Below are 17,559 nucleotides of genomic sequence, written 5' to 3'. Positions count from 1 at the left end.
GAAAAATAATATACCTGCCTACATTTCTAGGCCCTGTAATCAAAATAACTACACATTCATTTTCTCTTACCACTGAAGATAACTTTCAGTGTCAAAATAATTTGACATTATATATACCCTCAAGTCAACCTAAGGCATGGCTAGCAGAAAAATTATCTTTATTTTATGACCTTTTGAAAAATGTTTCTTTTTCACCTAATTGAATTCCTAAGAAATGTTATCTTGTACACAAACATTTCTACTGAAAATCATTGTACAATAGAGAGTGTGACGTATTTGTGCTCAAATTGTTTACTACATATTCTGGCCAGTGAGCAATTATAGATATGACTGGAAAAAAGGTAATTTTGCAAAGGGGGTAAACACCCATGGGTAAAAATATAAGCTCTTGAATGATAAATCCTTAAGATACACATACAAAAGAAAAATCTTTCAAAGACTTTTTATACTCCTCAGGGTAGATTAATTTTTAGAAGCTGGGAGAAACAAATCGATTTTCAGACAGCAATCTATGAAAGAAATACAAAATATCAACCACACACAATGAGAAGTTTACAGATGTTATGATGAAATGAAAACCATCTGGTAAACCATATAGCTAAATGCCTACTCATTCTTTTCCTCTACTCAAGACTGAAGAGAGTCATATTCTTATGTTGCAATTAGTATTTTAATGTCGTGTTTTATAGCAAAAGAACTATTTCAACAAACTTTATACTCACTATAAAACAGCAGCTAAGTTATATTGAAGGGCATTCTGCTACACTTTGTGCTTACCAATATACAAATATTATCTCATCCCGTCCGTAAGGATCCTACAGTGTATGTCCTGTCATTAGCAGTTATTGCCTTGGCATCAAATCTACCCTTGAGTGTCAGTGGAGTGCTTACTTTGGTTCAGCAAATCTGCAATCGTTATGCAATATTTCAATCAGAAAGTTAAAGTTTCACATTTTTATATCACAGTCTTAAACTCGGTAAAACAACTCATATTACAGAATTGGGACATTCCCAACATGTAAAGCTGGGAAAAAACGGATGGGAAGGAATTAGGTAAGCTCAGTAAAACAACTCATATTACAGAATTGGGACATTCCCAACATGTAAAGCTGGGAAAAAACGGATGGGAAGGAATTAGGTAACCCTATGAATGAAGGCCTAGGCTTTTACTGACTGGTGTATAGTATATGTATTAAATGGTATTGCAAGAAATCTAAGAGCAAATGTAGTTTCTAAACACATTATTTTTTCTGACATGATATATATATATATATAATGCTGTGAATACTGGCTAATTAGTTCTCACTGGATTCATCCAAGAGGTAGCAATATTTTTCCCACCATAAATCTTAAGACATAAGTAATATGTTCTGATAACATTTATAGTTATGTATAAGTGACTTCAAAAAATCGTATTTCATGGAGCATACAGATGAGGATCTCATTATTATAACCAGTGATCACACCCTCAAATCTTCATTCCTGCCTCTAACTTTTTTTTATAATTTTCCTCCACGGCTTTACTGAGGTATAATTGACAAATAAAAGATGTTTAAAGTGTATGGCATGATGACTACATGCATACACTGTGAAAGGATTCACCCCATCGAGATAACCAAAACATTCATCACCTCACATATGTATTTACCCCCACCCCCAACTGCCTTTTTGGTTAGAATATTTGAGTTCTATTCTCTTAGAAAATTTAAATTTTATAATACAGTGTTATGAATGGCACTCACCATGTCACCTATTAGATCCTCAGATTTTATTCATCATGTATCCAAAAGTATATACCCTTTCACCAACCTTACTCCCTACCCCCCCACACACATCCCCTGGCAACCACTATCATATTCTATGAGTTTGACTTTTATATTGGATTCCATGCAATAATTGTCTGGCTTAAATCATTTAGCATAATGCCTTCCAGGTTCATTCATATTGTCCCAAATGATAGATTTCCTTCTTTAGGGATGAATAATATTCCACTATATATATGTATGAATACACATTTTCTTTATCCATTCATCCATCCATAGGTTATTCCCATACCATGCCTATGGTGAATAATGCTGCCATTAACAAGGTTCTGCCTCTCAATTTCTGACCTTGACATCTTTCCAGATAACTTAGTTTAGCTTCATTCACTCTGAATATACCTTAGACTTCTTCAGACCTTCTATCCATTCTACTTTTCACGTTTTTTCCCACTTCTTTAACAGTCTGGGTTAGATTTCATGGTCAATCAGTATACTCACAGCCCAGCCTTGATTTATAAGGATGCTTCTCCTATCACACTTGCCTGATAAAACCCCAAGCATAGTAAAACCCAATTCTACTTACTCTGTGGGTACCTCCAAATTGATGGAGGCAAAAAAAGAATAGATCAGTCTAGAGATTCATTTCACTGTAAACTTATCCTAAAATTTCAAATGAGCCTTCAGCACTCCCTGGACATTCTTCTATAGTACAACTAGCTTCCTCATTCTCTGAAGGTAATTTCTCACCTTTTATTTTGTCTCTGTATATGTAATATCCCTCCCAGACTCACATGTGGTGACCTCACTGATATAATTGAAAAATTATTAGTAATCATTCAATTTCATCTTCCCACCATGAGAGGTACCAATCTCTCTGCATCTCTAGCCATATAAACAAGGCTTCCTTCCCTTCCAATAACTATTTCCTCTGATTATAAATAACTCTTCCCCAGTCATATCTATAATTGCATAGTGGGTCAGAATATATAGTCAACAATCCGAGAACAAATATGTCACACACTCTGTTGTATAATGAATTTTTTCTGCAGTGATGAACACATGCAGTTGCTCACATTGCTTCACATCTGCTCAAGGCCCCTGCTGCTTTAATATTCTCTCCTTTGATTCCTTGATAGAATTCTCTGCACCTATCACCTGGTTTTCCTGCTTTCTCAAAGCTACTCATTTCTTTTACTCAATTTTTCTCTTCTGTTTGACCTTTAAAGTTTGGGATGTTCTAGGGCTTATTTGTCTGTCCTCCCTCTCTTGCCACAGCCCTCCTCTCTCCAATTTTGTATTCTAATTCTCTCTGTATATTCTCTCATCTCACTGGATCCTCTCATGGCATTTAATGTAATCTAAATGCTGACTTCTGTCAAATTTACATTTCAGCCCCAAAGTTTTGCCTGAGTTTTTGATCCATACATCTACACCTGCTATTCAGCGTATCCATTTGTATGTCCAATGCACATCTCAAATTTCATGTGGCCCAAATAGAACTCTGTCTTCTTCTGTACTTCTGATAATATCACTTACATTCACCAGCTGCCAGAGGCCAAACAACTAGGACTCTTCATTTCTACTACTCTCAAACTGTATAGCTGATCAATTTGTAAGACTTATTGGCTCCACCTTCAAATATTCCTGAATCTGAATATGTCTTACCAGACCCCCTGATACCTAATCTGAGCTGCTGTCTTCTTCCACATGGCTGTTCTTCCTGCTTCCATCTTTGACCCCTAAAGTGCAGCTCAGCAAAGGAACCATAATTACTTTTTTCCCGTAATAAGAGCTGATTATATCTTTCCCTTGTTTCCCACTAAAACTCCTAAACTGTGTCTACGTCATCTGTCCCCTGCCTTCCTCATCTCTTATGTCCTCTCCAAGATAGGCTTTCCTGATGTTCATGGAATAAGTCAAGATTATGTCCTTGCTGGCCCCACCCCCTGGAATGTTCTGACTGTCCTGCATACTTTGCTTCCTTATTTCACACAGGTCTCAGCACACCTGTCAGCTACTCAGAAAGGTGTCCCCTGAGACTCCTTCTCAGTTAATGTCCTCCTTATGTCAGTCACACTGGTTTTCCTTTCCCTACACTAATATCTATTTGAAATTTTATCTGATTAGTATTCTAAGCTAGTAAAGAGAATAACTTGAGCATGTACTTTGTAAGATGTACTGGATCCTGTGATGCAGATAAACATGTAGTTCTAGTAAGACTGAGTCCTTCCTGTCGTGGGGTTTACATTTTAGTAGGAAAGACAGACATAAAAAACTTAAATACACAAATGCTTTTTAGTTAGTATTACAATGTTCAAGTCCAGGATGCTGAGGGTTCCTACAGCTCTGAGGTCTGACTGGTCTGAAGGTCAGGGAAGGTTTTTTCTGAGGCTGTGACAGGTAAGCTGAAGACTTTTGTTGAGGCAGGGGTGAGAGTGGGGATGGATATTAGAAAAGTATTCTGGGCACGAGAAAGAACTCATTGTTCACTGTTGGGTTTCGTGTGTGTGTATTAACATATATATTAACGTTTGCTACATTCCTGTCTCTTTCCCCGTGGAGGTGAACCATTAAATCCTCAAATCCAAAAGGACCTTTGTGTTTACCTTAGTCCTAAGAAGTGGAATGAACTGAAGAAATGTAATTGGACTGAGTCTCTGGGGCCAGCGAGGCAAGGAGAAATAAGTTGGTGGTGAGAGCAACCTCGGTTTCCTGGCTGTTTACACCTTGATTTTCAACTACAGCATCTAATGACTTCAGTCATAAACACAAAAACATCAATTCAGTTGTGCCATAACCAGATACTGTAACAGTGTTAGACTCTGTGGTTCTAATTTTACTGTTACTTCAAGCCTTCTTTCTTTAAAGTAGGACTTGAATATCTAAATTTTTAAAACAGTCGCAAAAAAAGAAAAGGCTCTAAAAAGTTAGCCACTGGACTTTTTCTGGAAATGCATTCCCAGGTAGTAGTAGTAGAGTCAGGCTGAGAAAAGCAGTGTTTATTAACCACTGGAAAGGTTAATAAATTAAATGAACAGAGAAGATGGTTTTCCAAACAAATAAGGACAAGATTTGAGGGTGAATTAACTTCTCACTTGTAAGAGAAACAGGGAAGCACACCCTTGGTAATAAAGAGTGGCAGCTTAATCGTTACCAGTGAATTTCAATGCTGGGCAAGCACTGCTGGGAGTCTGACCAGACAAGGCTGGGGAAGAAACCAGTCCTATTAACGGGACTGTTTTATCCTTCACTGCAGGAGTGAGTCCTCCAGTAAGGAAGAGACTAAATGGGAAACTGAGGGTAAGTGTTGGCCTCTGGGCTAAACCACTAACTAAATGTGTGGTCCTAAGCAAATCATGGAGCCTCTTGTAAACTTTTGTTGTCTTATCTATAAGCAGCGTCATGCACAATTTGTCATGAGGAAAATACATGAATTACACAGTATGTATTAAAGAAAGGTAGGTTCCCATCCTTGTTTTAGAAAAAGCAGGAGCCCATGGGGAGAACAGGAAGGAAAAGAGCAAATAAGATCATCTATACCATTTTTCTAGATGATCTTATTTGTGAAGCAGAAGTAGAGATGCAGACACAGAAGAAATACATGGATACCAAGGGGGAAATGAGGGTGGGTTGGAGCGGCTTGGGAGGAATTAAGAGATTGGGATTGCCGCATATGCACGAGTTGACTGTGTGTAGAGGAGATGACTAATGAGAACACTGTGGACCACACAGGGGACTCCACTCAACGCACTGTGGGGCCTGAACGGGCAGGGAGCCCACGACGGGGAGAGTGTATATACGGCGATTAACTTTGCTATAGTGGAGACTAGCACACATTGTAAAGCAGCTATCCTCTAATAAAATTGGGAAAAATGAACAGAACACATTTTCTAAACACAGATCCAGTGGGACTCTGAAGGACAAGAGCTCAGACAAGCCCCGCTTTCTTATTCCACCCTCTTGAAGCCAGACGCCGCCCCAAGCTGAGGAGACGCTGGGCTGGGGAGAAAAGATGCCTCGACAAAGAGTAAACGCTATCTTATAGAGTATTGGGTAAATCTGGGTCCTTGTGTATTTAAAAAATCATGAATGAGAAAACAAAAGACTCATTAAAAATTCTTTGAAAACTACCACCACACTAACATTTCCTATAAACAGTTGTCACACTTCACTAGATAGTTGAAATAGGTATCATACCTGGGCAATAAAGATATTGGCCATCCACTCCGTTTGAGTCTGTGAACTCTCACAACACAGGTGCCTGTAAGACAAGGTTTATAAAATATATAATTCAAAAGGACAAAGGAATTTTCCAGTGTATTTATTTGGCAAGTAAGTGATTAAGTGATCAGAAATCTCTTTGGGTTTCTCCCAATTAATGATATAATGCAATAAAAATGGAAGTATTTCAGTACAAGTTGCTTCAGGCTTCTGCTATCAAAACAGTAGTATAAATATGCTAGTTTAACCAAAATATAGCTAAAGGCTTTGATAACTGCCAAAAAATGATAAGCGGTATTTTTTGGAAATGCAGAAAGGTCAGTGTCATTTGTTTTTTCAGGTACATGATGGTAAAAGATGTTTTTACCCAGAAACTGAGCCTAAGAAAAAAAAATGTGTATATTTTCTTAAGAGCAGATTTTTTAGACAGTCACAGTCCATGTGATTATAAACATTAATACCCAACAAGACTCATGAAAAATGAGCTAAATGAAAAAAAACCACTTCATGTCCAATAACACTGATTCAGTAACCTACTGAAAACCTACACAAAACAGAGGTCTTGCCTTCAAGGTTAGCATAGTCTATTAGGAGAGGCAGGAATGTAAACAAACTATAACACAGTGAGGGAAAAAAAAATGTCAAGTTGAACACAAACACAGAAACAGCACAATTGGGAATGAGGTGGAAAATCTTGTAACTGATGTTAGAATTTCAAAGTAGTTATTTTTATACCCTTATTAATAATTTAGAAAAATGTTAGAATGAAACTTCTAAAAATAATCCTTGCTTCTTCCATTAGATTTTCATGAAGACAGTGTCCCTTCCTATTGCCATGTCCAAGAAACCTGTTCCCTCTACAAATCATGTTAGTTATGGATCCACCAGCACAAAATACCATAGATGTAAAGAAGAAATAAATGGATTAGAAAGGAGAGTTATCTGGTAAGACTTTCTCCCTCATTTCAGCTATGGTTTGAATAAAAAGTGACAGCTGAGTCTGCCAGATCAGCAGGAAGAAGATAAAAGTGATGAGGGAAGGGGGAGCATACACTATGGAAGAAGGTATAGTGAAGACAGCACGGATATTAAACACATGATATGAAGCAGCAAGGCATGTATAGTGAATTAAAAACAGATTGTTGATATTATCATTAAGTAAAAATGTGGGAAAGTCACGGGAGATACATATTAAAGGACTTAGTATGCTGTGCCAACAACCCTATACTTGACCCTACTTTTTAGGATTCACAGATGAGTTAAAGCAGAAAAGAAATATGATACATTTTAGAAAATCTCTTCAGTTCTGGGTGGAGAATGTGTTGGAAACAAAAATCAAAGTCAGAGGCATGAAGAGCACTCCAGGACTGATCCAGGCAGCTGGATGAAGGCTCCAAAGATAGAGGGTATGGGTGGATCAGAGAATTAAGAGGCAGATCTGGTATGGATTAGACACAGGGAGATGGGGGAGAAGGAGACATCTAGTCCAATCTCTGAGAGTGGCTAGATCCTGGTGATATCAATGGAAAGAAGTACTCTACAGAAAGAACTGGTTTGAAGCCAAGGTCTTTTCTTTAAGTTTTAGAGAGTTCTTATCCTTAATTTAAAACTGAATTTTGTCTGCTTATCCCTTAAAACCAGAGATTCCACATTTATATAATAACTAGTAAGAAATCATGTGTAGTTTTTCTTGAAGTGTTGGCAAATAAGATACATGAGACTTAAATAGACCTAAACCCTGAAGCAAATCTCATATTCTCTTTTTAGGCTCAAGGTATTTAGAAAAGAGTTTAACTTCACTTAAAAGAAATGTCTCTTGTCTCTAGATCTATCTGTCAAATAATAACATTATTTACTGTTGTTATCATCAATATATCAAATCCAAAATCTGTTAGCTGTTAACTTACCAGTGATGTTTTTCAGAATATGCTGTCAGTCCCCAGCTGCATCATATGGGGGGAAAAAGAAACACATATACATATTAAAAATGGTCCATTTTACAAGATAATACACAGAATGAAATTTTAAGGAGGTAATATTTAATGATGGGAAAGCATAACAGAATTGATATCCACAAGTGATGATTCGCTGGGTATGATACATCTAGAGATAAATGATGGATATTGAGGGATTTGGCTATAAAATTATAGATATGTTGAAAGAACACAGGGGGAAAGGGTCTCATGATGTTATGAGGCAGTGGGGATATTCTGGGCTGAGTAAGGACAGATGTCTAGAAAAATGGCCAAAATAAAATACACATACTGACTTATTGATATTGTAAGAAATTTGAAAGAATGTACCAGTCACAACACAGATACATGTGCTGGGCTAAGAAATTAAGCACAGAGGCAAAAGTGAGTACATTTTCAGTAATACAATCTGAAATCATATACAGTTCATTAAAATGATGTTTCACGATATTAAAAGTATTAGCACAAACTTTAATTAGCTAATCAAAGTAATCCGTGATGAATAAATATGGTATAACTCAAATGCTGGGTTGGTTCAAGTGCTAGTGAGAAGCATAATGTTTAAAGAGTGCACTTTCTACCACCCATGTGCTGTGAGTTTATTACCAAGTTCAGTAAAACAAAGAGGGCAAATTATAGAGCCAGGACCAAGATGTCCTAAAAGCAACAAATATCATATATTAATGCATATGTATGGAATCTAGAAAAACAGTATTGATGAACCTGTTTATGAAGAAGAAATGGAGACACAGATGTAGAGAACGGACTGGTGGACACAGCAGGGGAAGGAAAGACAGATTGAGGAAGTAATATTAACATATATACACTATCATGTGAAAAATAGATAACTAGTGGGAAGCTGCTATGTAACACAGTGAGCCAGCCTGGAACTCTGTGACAGCCTAGAGGCATAGCATGGGAAAAGGAAATATATATAGATGTGTTAATATACAAAAAGAAATATATATATGTATTTCTGATTCACGTTGATATATGGCAGAAACCCCCACAACATTGTAAAGCAATTATCCACCAGGGGGAAAAAAAGCCAAGAAGAATGGAGGGCAGCATTTTTCTTCCGCTGGGTAGACTGACTGACTGACTGAGTGACTGACTGACGGAATATTCTGTGCCTGAGCAGAGAATGGGATGTGGAGAAACCCAGGTACTTCCCAGTCCTGAGGACCTTCTGGGGATTTCTCATTCTACACAGAGGAGATGCAGTTCCCCAGGAGCTTGACTTGAGTGGAAACATCATCATCTCTCCATGTCCACCCACCCAGGTCCCCTGCCACATGTTCGTGGCAGCTTTAGATAAAGAGTCAGACTAATGCCATTGATCCCTAAATCCTTGGACAGGTTTTCCTGTAACTTTTTCAACAGCTCTGCCCTTCCAAACTTTACCTTGTTGGAGGCTTCATCTTCTTTTTCACTCCAAGATAAAACTTCACAGAACTGAGAGAAAACATTTTATCAGGTTTGCTACTCTGTAAAGGAAAACAAAATAATTTGTAATTAAACAGATTTTATAAATGTCCTTTTATTTTCCTTGAGTATTAAGGATACTTAATTTCCTTAAGTATTAAGAATGTTTAGTTTCACAAATGTTTCATGAATGTCATACCAAATTTTTGGTAAATGAAGATTGTGTTGGTTACAATGTTGTAAATTTAAATAAATGATCCTGGATATATATGTATGATTATATATGTGTGCATGTGTGTGTACAAACACACACAGTAATTCCTTATTCAAAACACTTGGGAGTTATGAGAACTGATGATAGTTTTTTTTTCGTATTTAAAAAATACATATGCGGTATATTTTGTAACTCTACGATATCATCAGTGTTGCTTGGGGTAGCACCACCCTATATTCAAATAGATTCATATTTCTCTACAAAAGTGCATGAAATTTCATATAATGTGAATAAGTAAAGGCCATAAGTATTGTTATGGTCTGGATGTTCATATCACCCTCAAACTTAAATATAATCTACAGCATGAAGGTATTGGAGATGATGGTTTTCGGTGGTTAATAAAGTCATGAGATTAATTCTGTTTTCACCCCATGAGGATATGAGAAGTGGGCAGTCTACAATCTGGAAGAAGATTCTAACTAGAACTTGACCACACTGGCACCCTAATCTCAGGCCCTCGGCCTCTGGAACTGGAGAAATAAATTTCTATTTTTATAAGCCACCCAGTCTATGGTAGTTAGCCTGAACAGACTAAGACAAATATCTTCATCTTGGTGCAGGTCAGGTTTTGCTACCAAGTGAATTATGATTTTCTATACTTTTTGGATTTTGGAACTACAAATCTATGTAGGCATAGACTATCTCAAATATGCATATTGAAAATTTCACTAATAACTCACAAAAGGAGACTATTAAAAAGAATATACATTTGCTTTTAGATCAATTATATATTTTCTGTACACATCCCAACATAGTTATCTGATTAATATGAAAAAATTCAAATCCTTAAACCATCAGGAAAAGTATCTGACAGAGGCAAAACTTAAATCATTATATTCTAATGTAATATCAAAGCAGATACATATATTATTGTTGGATAGCCTGCAATAGATTTTATAAAGATAATAGCCATGAAAATAATACTTAGAAAAAGCTTTCCTAATGTCCTAAAAATTTTCAAGGAAATCACTTTTTTCAACCTGGTAGGCAGGAGGTCTTGGGTCAGAGACCTGGGTGCAAATCTGGCTTGCTACCTACTAGCTTACCCTCTCATTACTGCTCTCTGCTCTTGTATCTTACTTGTAAACAGGAATAATAAATATACTATCTCATAGAGTTATTATGAAGATTAAATGATAAAGGGTTACTGTGAAGGGTTATTGTACAAAGTAAATAAGAAAAGTGCTTTTAAAGAGTTTAGTCCAGTAAATGGCCAAATGCTAAGGGCACAGCAAATTACAGCTATTATTACAAATTTAGAACACATTGCTTCATAGAAATCGATAGATAGACAAGTTGTTAGAGCCCTATTTAGCTCAAATCAGTCTTAAGTTTTGTAAAAGTTAAACTATTACTATAGTCTTTTTCTTATGAAAGCAGTTGAATTTGAAAGCATAAAGAGTGGAAAATATGGCAATTTTTATAAAATTTTTATAAAATTAAAAATTGGTTTCTATGGAGAAAACAGGTTAGGAGAATGCAGAGGAAATGTAGAGAAAAAAGTGAGCAGGAAGATCATGGATAATGCTCTGGTGACCAGTCTTCTCTGTGGCAGCGATGATAAGGCTTGAAATTTACATGGTGAATTTATCCCTAGTCACCCTTATCACTGAGTTTGCTATCATCATGGCACATAATTTAAAAATACTTTGGTTCCCCCTGCCCCCCCCCTCCCCCGTATGGCTAGATTTCTTGAAATGGTATCACAGGGTCAAAGGCTAGGAACATGATTAAGAATAAGATTTTGCAAAATTGATAGGGTATATTTACTTACAGTTAAAGGTATATTTCTGCATTTGCTAGCAGTTTTCAGTTTTGACTTGATGAACAATTTATCCATTTATTTATGCATTTAGTTATTGACATTAGTTCTTTATATACCAAGTAGGAAATTGCCTTATCTTTTTAAATGAAATAGTCTACACTAATTGGTCACTGTTTACTTTTATTTTTATAAAGTCAAGTATGTTGATCTCTTTTGAACTATTGCTTCCAGTTTAAAGGGTTTCCACATAGCTGATAAATTGCATAGCCATGGAACTTGAAGGATTGCTATTTGTCAAGTTTTAATTCTTTTATCAATCTGGTATATTTTACACACAGAACAGATGAGAATTTAAGTTGAAAAATTTTTGTTAACAATTGGGCTCCCCTGGTGGCTCAGAGGTAAAGAATCCACCTGCCCAGGCAGGAGACTGTGCGCAGGAAACTATGCAGGAGACACAAGTTCAATGCCAGGATCAGGAAGATCCCTTGGAAAAGGAAATGGCAACCCACTCCAGTATCCTTGCCTGGGAAATGCCATGGGCAGAGGAGCCTAGCAGGCTCCAGTCCACAGGGTCGCAAAGAGTCAGATATGACTTAGCCACTGAACAACAAAACAACTTATTATAAGAAATTTTCTTTGGACATGCATTTATGACATAGTTATCAAAACAATTATGATTAACAGTTACATTTTTTACCTCACTTTATGTTACCATTGCTATCTCTGTTCATTTTTATGCTACAATATGATCTTATTTTAGTTTTATTGTATGAATAAACAGTTGGGTGCAAAATACTTGACATTTTACCTTTTATACCTCTAAAATGTTTGCAAGTATTCCTATCTGTTTACCCTTTGAGATGAGCTGTCAAATCATTTCTTCCAAGTTCTAAAAGTTATTCTCTTTGGGATTTTGAAAACATTAATAATTACATTAAACCTACAGATCAATATTAGTAGACTTTACATTAATTTTCACCCATTTCTATTAGTGTAGTTCTGTAGCTTTCTTCATGTCCGCCTCTTCTTGTTAATGTCATTTTTTTTCTGGCAATTTCTATGTTGGTTTTGGGGTATTGGTATTTTAGTCTGCTGCTTTACTGAATATTAAGGAATAACACTTTAAGACTGATATGGAAGAGTGAGGTAGTTTTTTAAGGCAGTAAGTTTTCTACACGGGAAACAGTCAAGGAGAGGAGAAGATAGGCGTGTATAGGGTAGCAGAGACTCCTGGACGCCTTCCCCAGAGGTTCAGTCAGATTAGAGCTGGGGTTCCCGTCCCTGCCCAGGGACGTGCCTGCTTAGACTGCCGGTCCCTTGGGCTCATCCCAGTGGAGGCAGCGGCAGAGCCAGGCGAGAGGCCGCAATTCCGGCAGGACAGGTGAGAAGGGACCTGCGCGTCTGAGGAGGAGAAGCACTGTGTCTGATCAGGTGCGTGCATGTGTGTGCTCGGTCGCTCCGCTGTGTCTGACTCCTTGCGACCCCGTGAACTGTAACCCACCAGGATCCTCTGTCCATGGAGAGTCTCCAGGCTAGAATACTGGAACAGGTTGTCATGCCTTCCTGCAGGGGCGCTTCCCAACCCAGGGATCAGACCTGGATCTCCTGTGTCTCCTAACTTGGCAGGGAGATTCTTTACCTCTGCACGAGCAGTCTTATTTATACTGGACATTGGTAAGCCCAGGACTGCCTACATTTTCAAATACTGTTGGCAATAGATTCAGAGTCTGAAGTGATACAACTGACTGCCAAGCCATTCTGGACACTCGAGCTCATTACTTTATGTTTTATCCTGTGCAGAGAACACAGATGACATAATTTGAGGGGAGTTCAGCCATGGTCGAAAGAAACCCTTTTCAGTTTCGATCTTCAAAATGAATAAGCAATAAGCAGGACCTGTTAGGATCCTAATACAAAGTTTTTTAAAAGAAATCTCATTTACTGTGATAACTTTACTATTGGTTTATTACAACTCTTTCAGTATGTGTGCTTTCTGGAGAATTTCTTCAAAAAGTTCAAGTGTTATAAAGTATGTAATATGTTGCTTCAGGCACTGTATTTCAAAGTAAAATTTTTAATTGAACCAATTAAATTAGTGTGCTTAAAAAATTATCCTTGTTACTAAGAAGAATTTGCTTATTAGTGCATGTAACTTTTAACATCCGTCCCCTCCCCATTTGCTTTTTTTTTTTCCACACCATTAACAGTGTAATGGTAATATTCTTTGAAACTTCTCACCTTTTATGTAAATCAAGTCTGAAAACATTTTAATTAATATTTTCTGTGCAGGAAAAACTCTCAAACTATATCTCCCCCTGTGTATTACTCTAATTTGTTGTTAATGAGCATTCATAAATTATCTCTAATTAACACATAGTCTCTTTAAATATACTTTCCAATTTGTAATTTCTGCTCCCTTCTCAGTAAATCATTTTCTAAATATATACAAGCACACATATATTAAGGGCAACTGTCAAAACCAGAGCCAAATCTGTATTCAGATAAGTTTGAGGATTTTTACTATTGATTATTTACTGTAAACTCATTTGAAAAGCAAACATTGCCGATGACTTGGCCATCAATATTAAAAGTGAAAGACCAACAACATGCAGAAATAACCAACAAAATAATGCCATATGTTGAAAATAATAGTGGTTTGAGTTTAAAGGAAAACCATAAGTCCCTCATCTGCCTGCTTTACTGTGCAAATGAAACCATCAGTTGCTTTAATTGATTCTGACAGATGCATAAAGGCAACTTTCAAACAGTTAACACTATAATTCCATGACCTGAGGTCACTGTGATAGAAACAAAATGTGTTCTGTGTCTTTAAAGAACACTCTTTCTGAGAGAGACTATATGATCTCATCTACATGTACTGAACAGAATCTAAAAAAGTCAGACTCACAAAGAAGCGGGCAGTAGAACGGTGGTTTCCAGGGGCTGGGACTGAGAGAAATGGGAAAGTGTTGATAAGTGGGTACTAAGTTTCAGTTATGCAGAAAGAATAGGTCCTCGAAATCTAAGTATGGCATGGTGACAACAGTTAATAGCACTGTATTGTATACTTGAAACTTGCGAAGAGAGTAGATCTTAACTGTTCTTACCACAAATACACACTAAACTATATGAGGTAATGACTATTAATTCATTAATTAATTAGCTTAGATTATGGTATACATATACATATACAATGTATATGTATATCAAAAGCATCATATTTTTATAATGAATGCAATTTTTGTTAATTATACTTCAATAAACATGGGGAAAATATTTCAGATGTCAAAAAAAAAAGAACTTCTTTCAGATGAGCACTCAGTCCTACTACTGTCTACCAGTTTGTATGAATTACTTTAGATTAAGCAGAATGATCCTTTCAAAAAGATACATATTCTTAAAAATCATTCTGTTAAGGGATGAGATTCTTTAACTCAATTATAAAGTCATTTCATCTAAAAAAAAAAAAATATCTCCATGTACAGGCTTCCTTGTGGCAGATTTGTAAATTTACACCAGCTTGGGGAAAAACATTATAAGAAACTGAACTGTATGAAGTGTCATATTTGAAAATACTTGGTACTATTAAAATGAAAAACACTATCCTCTTTAAGTAAAATTCTGTCAGAAAAAACATCAGGCTAAAATAATACAAATGTTTTTCTTTAGTGAGTCCATGCATAAAACCTTTAGAATTAGACACCAGGGAGTGAATTCTGACTCTATGACTTACTGGCTATGTGATCCTGAGCAAGTTATGTAATACCTTGGTAGAGTCCATTTCTTCATCTGTCAAGGGAGATAATTATAGTACTACTTTTATAGAATTATTGAAAATATAAATGAGAAAAGTGAAATGTACAGAACTCTGCTTTTTGTGGATTAACCACCTGAATGTTCGTTGGGGCCGTTATGACTGCACTGCTATTGATACTAGTGGTTTTTAGAACCGTCTGCTGCTACACAGTGGGAGTGTCAGTTTCTTAATGAAACTAAAAAGTCCAGGATGATTTTAAAGTACACTAAGTATATCCAACTACAAAGGTGACCATTAACCAACATATAAATGGAAGGAACAGGATGAAGGAAATGAGTCTAAGGAAGATGAAGGTGGATGACTCACTGAAGAAACCCAAACAGAATTCAACCAGATTCAGTTCTTAGATGGCTGGAACTTCAGTTGTGAGGTCTAGCATTTCCTTTCACAAACACAAACCTACAGTTCATGAACTTTAAAATGTGATGTGTTGGGGGCTTCCTGGGTGGTCTAGTGGTTGAGAATCCACCCACCAGTATGGGGGCACGGGTTCGATTCCTAGTTCAGGAGGATCCCACATGCCACAGAGCAACTAAGAGTTTGTGCCACAGCCACTGAGCCAGCGCCCTGGAACTCACGAGCCTCAACTGTTGAGCCCACACGCCACTACTGTCCAGGCCCGAGCATCTAGAGCCTGTGCTTGGCAACAAGAGAAGCCGCCACAGTGAGAATCCTGCATACAACTAGAGAAAGCTCACACAGCAGCGAAGACCCAGCACAAAAGCAATAAATCAGTCTTTAAAAAAATGTGATGTGTTTGTTTCACGTAACTTAGAATTCTTAAGTGCCTTATTTCTGCAAACTTCACTCTTCCTGCACTGAAGAATGTGAATAATGATATCAAACAATAATAAATGATAACAATCACTTGATACCTACACAGACTCCCCACCAACTCTATCAGCAGGAACAACAATGTGGGATTTCCAGTATATAATACAGCTCTTGGAAGAGAGGGATAAGGGCTGCAGAATTCAATGCTGTTTTGTTAGCTCTCTGCCTGGACATCCTGCTGTCCTTGAAGAATATGAACATTAAATGGATACACAAAGTAGGAGGCTAAGATTTATTTATGCCCACCTGAAGGCTTCCTTGCTGGAGGAACATATAAGACAGTGGTCAGTGTGTGGAGAGCTCAATAAAAGCCACAGCAAAATGGGGCTGTGTAACTTTGGAAAGCTATTTAATAACTCTTCCTTCATAACAATATTAAATGACATGTTACTACCTGGTCCTTTTTTATAGATCTCCAAAACACAACAGAGTAAAGCACCATACACTTGAAGTATGCAAGCAGTGTTTATTCCAGTGAATTTTATAATTCAGTGGAAAAAGTATCTTGGGGTCCTGTGGTTACTCCACATTCAAAATAACTGCTTGGATATTGCTTGAATCTCAAGGAAGTAGAGATGTTACTGTATATACCCATGTAACAACCACCCAAAACACTTATTTCTGTCACCCTAGAAAATACCCTACTGACTATCTCTGTGCTTCTGTAGCAATGTTCCTCCATTCCCCAGGCAAACACTTTCTGACTGTTATCACCATAGAGGATTCTGCCTCTCTTTGGAACGGCTTATGGATAGACTCATATGGTACTATTTTGTGTCAAACTGTTTTTACTCAAAAATGATTTGAAGATCCTCCCATGTTGCTACATTCATCAATTTTATTGCTGAGTAGCATTCTGTTCTCTGAATATGTCATTCTCCCATTGATGGACATTTGGAATGTTGCCAGGTTTTAGCTTTTATGAATAAAGCTGTTTATGAATATTCTTGAAAAAGTGCTCTAGGAACAGAGTTGCTGAATCGTGAGTCAGAATGAATAACTGTTTTAAAAGCTGCCCAAAACTTCTACATAGTGACTATGTGATTTTACCTTTCTGCCAGCATCCCAGAGGTTGAATGCAGTTTATTTACTATAGGCCTTGAACTCCAGGAGACAGGGCTTAGAGGTGTGAAATAAGAATGTTAACTCACACAAAAATATACACATATTCAACTAGTATATAAATAAATACCTTCAGATCCTTGTAAAGAAGGAGGTACCCATCTCGTAAAACACAATACCGATCTTGAAACTTATTTCCAGAGAGTATTTTAGATGGTTCTTCTTTGACTTTCAAGACTCCCTCTTTGATATTTTCCAGGGCCTTCCTCTCTGTAAAGTACAACATTTACTTTTGCAAGTTAGGTATATTTTCATTTATTTGGAATAGAATATAAAACATTTCTGTATTTTCAATTTTGATGATACAAAATAATAAATTCTTTCCTACAATTAAGAAGCCTCTAGTTAATTTTTGGGAACAC

The 17,559-nt window shown here is 36.8% G+C and overlaps 1 protein-coding gene across 3 annotated transcripts in view; it reads right to left on the bottom strand.

Moving 5' to 3' along the window:
• The window catches only part of ARAP2 (ArfGAP with RhoGAP domain, ankyrin repeat and PH domain 2), a 184,137-nt gene that overhangs the window by 11,045 nt on the left and 155,533 nt on the right, over positions 1-17,559 (bottom strand). For all 3 annotated transcript variants that reach the window (XM_070452058.1, XM_070452060.1, XM_070452059.1), the window contains 4 exons: positions 17,268-17,407; positions 9,362-9,444; positions 7,892-7,927; positions 5,961-6,024 (listed from right to left, as the gene is read on the bottom strand). In XM_070452058.1, the coding sequence (XP_070308159.1) occupies positions 5,961-6,024; positions 7,892-7,927; positions 9,362-9,444; positions 17,268-17,407 (323 nt within the window). The remainder of the gene's footprint in view (positions 1-5,960; positions 6,025-7,891; positions 7,928-9,361; positions 9,445-17,267; positions 17,408-17,559) is intronic.

This window comes from Odocoileus virginianus, chromosome 21, assembly GCF_023699985.2.
Source record: "Odocoileus virginianus isolate 20LAN1187 ecotype Illinois chromosome 21, Ovbor_1.2, whole genome shotgun sequence".
Taxonomy (NCBI): Eukaryota; Metazoa; Chordata; class Mammalia; order Artiodactyla; family Cervidae; genus Odocoileus; species Odocoileus virginianus.
Note: the sequence above shows the minus strand (reverse complement) of the source record. Positions and strands in the feature narration are given on the sequence as shown.